The following is an 8,570-nucleotide window of genomic DNA, read 5'->3' on the forward strand; positions in this document are numbered from 1 at the left end:
CCGAACGAGGGTGTTTCTTTTTCTGGACGGCTTTTGTAAATCATCGCTTGGCTTTAGGGAAGAAGGAGAAGGAGGAAGGTGGCTCCTCATTCATTCAGTCGGACAGACGGTCGCTCGACAGCGGCCTCTGGCGGCTTTTTACGCTAGAACAGCATTGGCGAAAACAAAAACTGCACAAATACGTACCTCCGGCCACGTAAATCGCGGTCTCCAAAAATGTCTGTGGGGCTACATTTCCAGAATGAGCTTAGGTTCAAATTTCTCTGGCCCAGCTCTGGCCCACACAATCAGCATTTGCTTGGTTCACATGCCGCAGTGTTACGATACATGACTGGACCAAGTCTGACTTCCAGACAAGGGCCAAACACGGACCATATCTTGACCAAGGCTCAGTGAAGTTAATAACCCTGAACTGGTTTATATATATATATATATATATATATATATATATATATATATATATATATATATATATATATATATATATATATATATACACACAGTTGAAGTCAGAATTATTAGCCCACTTTGAATTTTTTTCTTCTTTTTTAAATATTTTACAAATGATGTTTTAAAAGGGCAAGGAAATTTTCACAGTATGTCTGATAATATTTTTTCTTTTAGAAAAAGTCTTATTTGTTTTTGTTTTGGCTAGAATAAAAGCAGTTTTTAATTTTTTAAACACCATTTTTGGGACAAAATTATTAGCCCCTTTAAACTATATTTTTTCTCGATAATCAACAGAACAAACCATCGTCATACAATAACTTGCCTAATTACCATAACCTGCCTAGTTAACTTAATTACCCTAGTGAAGCCTTTAAATGTCACTTTAAGCTGTATAGAAGTGTCTTGAAAAACATCTAGTCAAATATTATTTACTGTCATCATGGCAAAGAGAAAATAAATCAGTTATTAGAGATGAGTTATTAAAACTATTATGATTAGAAATGTGTTGAAAAAAATCTTCTCTCCGTTAAACAGAAATTGGGGAAAAAATAAACAAGCGGATAAATAATTCAGGGGGGCTAATAATTCTGACTTCAACTATATATATATATATATATATATATATATATATATATATATATATATATATATATATATATATATACATACATATATAATTTATTATTATTATTATTTTCTTCCGCTAGAAGATGTTGAGATTGAAAATGAGATGTTTCATCTTAAGGGTTATCTATTAAATAAATTAAAAATGAAATCGACCGTTACTCTTTTCCCCATTCACGACTATACAAGTGAAACGTCCTATTGTGTATTCTACAGTCTTTGGCTCCTAGTGCAGCGGTGGCAAACTCAAGGCCTGCAGGCCAAATACAGCCCACAATATCATTTTATGTGACCCGAGAGCATATGACTCACGGCAATTACGAATTTAAGTGTTCATGCGAGCAACACAAGGCAGCACAAATGAGCACCTTTGCATTTGGTGTGAAGTGTGAACCCAGCATTATTATAAAAGTCCACGCTTTATATTGTATATTGATTATAAACTACACCTTTCCTCATGCATGCTTGTTCTGAGACCCAGCTCAAGATGATTTGTTGTGAGTTTCGGAGAAAAGTAATACTTTGTCTCTGAAGATATTTGTCTTTGTTTTTTACTTTTAAACTTCTTAATCGGTTAAAAGGATCTATGTTATAATAACCCGAAAGACGTAATATCTACTTTGCATTTATGCAAATACATGTATTTAAGTGTTACTTTAATATGTTACGATGAAATAAAGAGACATTTATTTAACAATATGTTAAAGAGTAGAAACATTTACAATTATAACAGGTCTTTTGAGCACAGCCAAAACGCTGAAGTGGCCCTCAGTGGAAATGAGTTAGTGGCTCATTCTGCTGTAGAATAACACACTGCTGGGCAGATGCTGCAATAACAGTGAGGCTTTTAAAGCAGTGAACACTGACTGATGCAGGTATACATGAATCAAAACATTAACAGTTTTACCAGGCCTTTATTTTTAGTGTCTTTGATTGATATGCATTTAGATCTGCATAAATAGATTAAGATTTAAGCATTGCAATACACTTATGTTGCTATTGAGGTGGGATATTGGCAGATTTTGAGTTGGTTAAAATTAGCAAAAGGTTTAGCAACTAAAAATGCTGGGTTATCTTATCTCAAAATTGGGTAAAATATGAAAAATTGTGCATGTTGGGCTATCAATTGGATTCAATAATTTAACCCAGTGGTTGGTTTTGTGCATTTAAATAACCCAGATTTAGTCTCCTTTCCTTTTAAATGTCTTTGATAACTATACACTTAGATTTTAAATGATACATGAAGATGAGTGCTCAGCATGATTGAGTACACCCCATTTTGAAAATGAATATTTTCATCCATTTCTCAGTAAATATAGGTCATATATTTAACCCTGCCGGTCCTAAGCCACCCATCCTGCTCCGAGCTGGTATTGATCCAGCGACCTTCCGCATGGGAGTTGGTTGCTCTACCAAGGAGGCTAAAGATCATGGCCTATAGCATCTGTCAGAGGTCAGAGGGGTGAGGTTTCTCTGCACGGCACTTACTAGCTGGCCTACGTTACATATATAATGGTGGATTTGAACAAAACAAATTTATTAAACAGATATATTTATCAAAATTATATTTTAGTTACAGAACATCTTTAGAAATTTAAAGATAACACATTTAAATTCATGCACAATGTTGCAATTATTATTATTTTTTTTTACAAATTACAACATTTTAACAAAGTTGTATATATATATATATATATATATATATATATATATGTATGTTTCTCTTGGTTTTTGCTATTTTTGAAAATTATATTTAATATTTTTCCCTAACATATGCATTTGGGCTAATCATTTTCATTTTTAAACCATTATTGGAAGTTTTTTTTGTTAGATTAGCTCCAGATTTGGCTTCAGTATTGACTAATCTAATAAATATGCACAAATATAATCTTATATAGCTTCCTATAGAAAACATTAATTTAAATATGAGATTTGTGAGGAGTGAACACATATATGCTGAGCACTGTATGTTGCTACTGAGGTGAGATGTTGGAAGGTTTAAGGATTGGTTAAAATTAGCAATGTGGTACACTGTAAAAATGCTGGGTTGTTTCAACTCAACATTGGGTGAAACCAAACTACTGGGTGTAATTTAAATTGCAATTTAAATTAGGTTGAAAAATTCACCAAATGTTAGGTTGTCCATATTTGACGCTACTTTGGATTCAAACAACTTAGTCATTTTTTGGATTGTAAAAAAGGTTTAGGGATGTGTTAAGGTTAGGGACAGGTTACATGAAATGAGTATGAATGGGGATTGGTCAATATCAGGGACAGTGTCAGAGGTGTATGGCTACACCCTAAACCTGGTTTCTCTAAACGTTTTTTTTTTTTTCCTTCACTTTGGTCAATTGGTGAAGTTTGTTCCTCCTCTGTGGCCACTGGCTTGCTTAGTTTGGGACTTGTGGAGCTGCGCATTGATTGATTTACTCTTCAGTGTTTGGACTTTCAGCAGTAAAATTGAAACTTCACTGAACTGAACTCTGAAAACTGGACTGACACGGTTTCAGTTTACTAGGACTTCTGTGTTCAGCTGCTTTGACACAATCTACATTGTAAAAATGCTATAGAAATAAAGATGAATTGAATTGAGTTTTTCTAAAAAATGACGGGTTGTTGTAATTCAATGTTGGATCAAATATGAACAAACCCAACATTGGGTTAATTTTTCAATTAAATTTTGATTTTCCATATTTTACCCAATACTGGGTTACAACAACACAGGTTTGTCATTGAAATGTCAATAAAATTACCATATGGTTCCTTGCAGCCTGATCTCATGAGGAAACGTAAGTATTTTACATTTTGATAGTTTAGTGGCTAATTCGTACGAGTTAAGTCATACGAAACGATTTTAAAAAGGAGGCGTGGCACCCAACCCCACCCCTAACCCCAACCGTTATTGGGTGATGAGCAAATCGTACTAAATTGAACAAATTAGATCGTACAAATTCATACGAATTAGCCACTAAATCAAAAAGTTACGAATTGCCGTGAGATTGTGTTGGTTCCATAACCTGTTAAAGGTTGGTAAAAACTAGCTGCAGGTTTAGTGATATCGGTAGTTTTAAGGATTGCTTAAGGGATCAACAGTAAAATAAGAGATGTAATTTAAAAATGACCATATGTTTAAATGCATGCTATTTTAAACATCACGCAATTTAAAGGATATACTGTATTCACAATATAAGGCTTTGGATCAAATGAATAGCAGTTATCAAGTTAAAGATTTATAAAATGTGTTTTTTATTTAAACTATTTTCCCTGTTTTCTCCAAAACTAGAGTTGTGTTTTTCCTTAGAATCCTTAGTTTAGCTTACTGAGAGGGAAAGTCTGACTTGTGAGAGAGAGACTTGCAAGTGAAGAGAACAATATACTCTAAAAATGCTGGGTTGTCATAACTCAATGTTGGGTCAAATACAGTATAAACAACGCCAACGTTGGATTAATTATTCATTCATTTTCTTTTCGGCTTAGTCCCTTTATTAATCTGGGGTCGCCACAGCGGAATGAACCGCCAACTTATCCAGCACGTTTTTACACAGCGGATGCCCTTCCAGCCACAACCGATTTCTGGGAAACCTCCACAGACACTCATTCACACTCATACACTATGGAAAATTTAGCCTACCCAATTCACTTGTACCGCATGTTTTTGGACTGTGGGGGAAACCGGACATCCCACGCAAACGCAGGGAGAACATGCAAACTCCACACAGAAACACAAACTGACCCAGCCGAGGCTCGAACCAGTGACTTTCTTGCTGTGAGGCGACAGCACTACCTACTGCGCCACTGTGTTTCCCTGGATTGATTCATTTTTATTCGATTTAAAATTATATTTTATAATCCAACAGTTGGGTTAGTCCATATTTGACCCAAGGTTGGGTTACAACAATATTATTTAGTGAATGAAAATCGAAACCGTGAGATAAAAAGTTTGAACAAAAATTACATTTTTAAATGATTTTGTGTAAGAAACAAGCTTCCCTTTTATATATTTTTGATTTGATGTCAGTAAACAATAATAGAGTAAATAATTACAGATTCAATTGTTTACTGGTATATTTAAATATGAATAAAGTATTAGATGAAAGAGCGTTATATCAAATGATTCTACAACAAATCAAACAAACTGTTCTGTTGATTTCACCAATAGTCATGTTTGTAACTCAATTTATTACTAATCTAGTTATATATGATAGAAATAAAATGTTTAGAGCTAATTAGGAGTCAAGAAACCAGTGTTCCTTATCAACAATTCATAGTTATGTATGATTAATTAATAATTAACTAACATGTATTAAATTCTAGTGATTTTGAATAGAGACCAGTGTTGTTCGGGCTGATAAATAATTCATATCTACTTGATTCTTTACTTTCCCAGCAGCTGTGTATTGGTGCATTTTATTTCAGTAATTCAATGCATCATTTGATTTTATTGTATTTTTCATGTGACCATCTGAGCGTTTAAAACCCCATACTGGTCAACCAGTTGCAAGAGCATGATATAACAGATGAGCCTCTATCAGATTACCACATTGAGGAAAAAGGGGGTCGTGGGAATCCCTTATTATGCTGGGCATATGCCTTATTTTCACATACCAATGTTAATATGTATGACCCTATGTTCCTGAGAAAGTTCAGCAAGTTTGCTATTTACAAGCATGAACTCTTGCCCCCATTGACCTCTGAAGTATTTGTTTTACCTGCTATAGAAGTCAATGGTTACAGGTTTTAAGCTTTCTTCAAAATACGGATTGATGGAGAGTAAAATGGTCAGTAAATTTACATTTTTGGGCAAACAATCCCTTAAAGCAGTGATGTCTAAACTCGGTTCTGGAGGGCCGGTGTCCTGCTGAGTTTATCTCCAACTTGCTTCAACACACCTGGTGGTTTTCAGTTTATCTAGTAAGAGCTTGATTAGCCGGTTCAGGTGTGTTTGATTAGGCTTGGAGCAAAACTCTCCAGGACACCGGCCCCCCAGGACCAAGTTTGGACACCCCTGCCTTAAAGTGTCCTTTATTTGGTAATGCAGACTAACCATGCTGGTGCATTTTACTACTTGCGTTTTAATACTTAGAGGTTCTAGACGTGTAATCTTCCCACCAATGAAGTCAATACACAATTTAAGCTTTCTTCAAAATGTCTGCATCAGTGCTAACAGAATAAAGAAACTCGCCACTTAAGATCTGTTTAAGTAGCATTATTTAATAAGTGTCACTTGAACTCTCACCTCAAGGCTCTCTAGTCGGTCTTTCAGGCTCTGCATGGTCTTCCCCAGCTGCTCCACGCTCTCGGTGGGGTCCCGCGGCAGATCGCCCATCGTGTTCTTACTGTAATCCTTCCTGCGCGCGCTGCCCCGGGACCTGACGTCCGCCTCGCAGCGCGCGAGTTTGGAGTTGAGCTCTTTGATGGTGCCCTGCTGGCTGACGATAGTTTCCTTCTGCTGCAGGATGGTCTCTCGGAGCTGGATGATCGTATTCCGCAACTCTTCCTCCTGCGGGCTTGTGCTCTGCACACGGTTGGTGGTTTCCACCGGGCAGCTGAGGTCGGTGCCCGCGGGCACAGCCGTACACACGAAGCGGTTTCCTTTCGCGCCATTCGCGCCAGCCACTTTCCCGCTCCCTGACGCGTAAACAAGCAGCAGTGCCACAAATAAAGCTCTCATTACGACTGATTCGTTCGTCAAACCACATAAAAGGTGAGTCAGTTCAGTAAGTTTGACTAAATAAGTCGTTCAGAGTAAAATAAACGAAATCCGTTGACTCGTTGACATTCAAAAATACATTTGACGGTTAAAACAAAGCAAAAACACCACCTTGGAAACAAAAAATCGACGATAGCTTGATGATAACGCTAACAATAATCACTTAAAATCGCACAAAAGGCTGAAATACCAAATATTATCTGCAAGCACTAAGCTTCCTTTGAGGACAAATGTCCTCACTCAACAAACTGTTGAAGTCTCCCTCGCAGACGTGTAAAACGCGCAGAACTCCGTCTCTCTAGTGGAAATCACACAGAAACAAGCTGCTGTCCGAATGTGTAGACTTTTCTGCAGTCAAGGCTCTTCTCTCAGTCGGTAGTGCTGAACGGACAGCTGCGCTTTAAAGCAGCATCAGTACCCCAAAGAAAGCTCTCACGACGACTTATTCGTTCTTCCAAACGAAAAAAAGGTGAGTCAGTTCAGTAAGTTTGACCGAAGTAAGTCGTTCAGAGTAAAATAACGGAAATTCGTTGAGACGTTGATATTCGAAAACACAAATGACGGTTAAAACAAATAAAAAAAAAACCGTTGGAGAAATAAAATCCTACGAGAGCTCGACGATAACGCTAATAATAATCACTTATAAGCAAATACAAGACAGAAACCAGAAATATTAGCCGCTACTGGCTTTAAAACACGACGCTTTCTTTATGCAGGGGCAATTTCCCTCACTCAACAAACTGCCCAACAAACTGTTGAAGTCCTCGTCACAGACGTGTAAAACGCGCAGAACTCCCTCTCTCTAGTGGAAATCACTCATAAACAAGCAGCTGTCCGAATGTGTAGACTTTTCTGCCGTTTATAACGCGCGTGAACCCTCTTCTCACAGTCTGTGGTGCTGAACGGACAGCGGCGCTTCAACGGATTAAAACCGAATACTCCAGCGCGCGGATTGACTGAGCGTCATCTATATACGTCACTTACGCGCGCTTGAGTCACACGCGTGTAAATGATATTGGCTTGTTCTGCCCTTCTGTTAATGTCGTGCTGAATAAACTGAGATGCGCAGATCTTTAATAACCCGCCATCACAGCCAATAACTGCTCCTCCGTCTGTTTGACCCTTGTGTTCTGTTCTGTTCGGGCTCCGAAAATCACTATGACAGCAGTTGGTTAAAACATGCTGTAAAAAAAGTAGGTTTTGTGACAATATTGGCCTCAGTCTTGGTTAGTTCAGAGATCTCTGATTATTCCCGTTTAATTTCTGCTGAAATAACCAAAGTATGAGAACTCGGCGCCCCAAATGATGCAGTATTTATTCATTACTGTAAACATTAATGTATACATACAGTTGCCATCAGAATTATAAGACCGCCTGAACGGAAAGCAGATTTTTTCAACACATTTCTAATCATAATAGTGTTAATAACTCATCTCTAATAACTGAATAATTTTATCTTTGTCATGATGACAGTAAATAATATTAGACTAGATATTCTTCAAGACACTTCTATACAGCTTAAAGTGACATTTAAAGGCTTCACTAGGTTAATTAGGTTACCTAGGCAGGTTAGGGTAATTAGGCAAGTTATTGTATAACGATGGTTTGTTCTGTAGACTATCGAAACATATTAGATTAAAGGGACTAATAATTCTGACCTTAAAATGGTGTTTGAAAAATTAAAAACTGCTTTTATTCTAGCCGAAATAAAACAAATAAGTATTTCTCCAGAAGAAAAAATATTATCAGACATAATGTGAAAATTTCCTTGCTCTGTTAAATATCA

At 36.8% G+C, this 8,570-nt stretch overlaps 1 protein-coding gene across 8 annotated transcripts in view; it reads right to left on the bottom strand.

Moving 5' to 3' along the window:
* nptx2a (neuronal pentraxin 2a) overlaps positions 1-7,726 on the bottom strand; it is a 34,330-nt gene extending 26,604 nt beyond the window's left edge. For 7 of the 8 annotated variants that reach the window (XR_015479831.1, XM_087242727.1, XM_087242724.1 and 4 more), the window contains exon 1: positions 6,311-7,726. Coding sequence is in view for 7 of the 8 variants with exons in the window: in XM_087242727.1 (XP_087098853.1) it covers positions 6,311-6,745 (435 nt within the window). In the remaining variant the exon portion in view is untranslated. 8 annotated transcript variants of the gene reach the window in all.
* Between the last annotated feature and the right edge of the window lie 844 nt (positions 7,727-8,570).

The sequence above is a fragment of the Danio rerio genome, chromosome 3 (genome assembly GCF_052040795.2).
Source record: "Danio rerio strain M-AB ecotype USA chromosome 3, GRCz13ab, whole genome shotgun sequence".
NCBI lineage: Eukaryota > Metazoa > Chordata > Actinopteri > Cypriniformes > Danionidae > Danio > Danio rerio.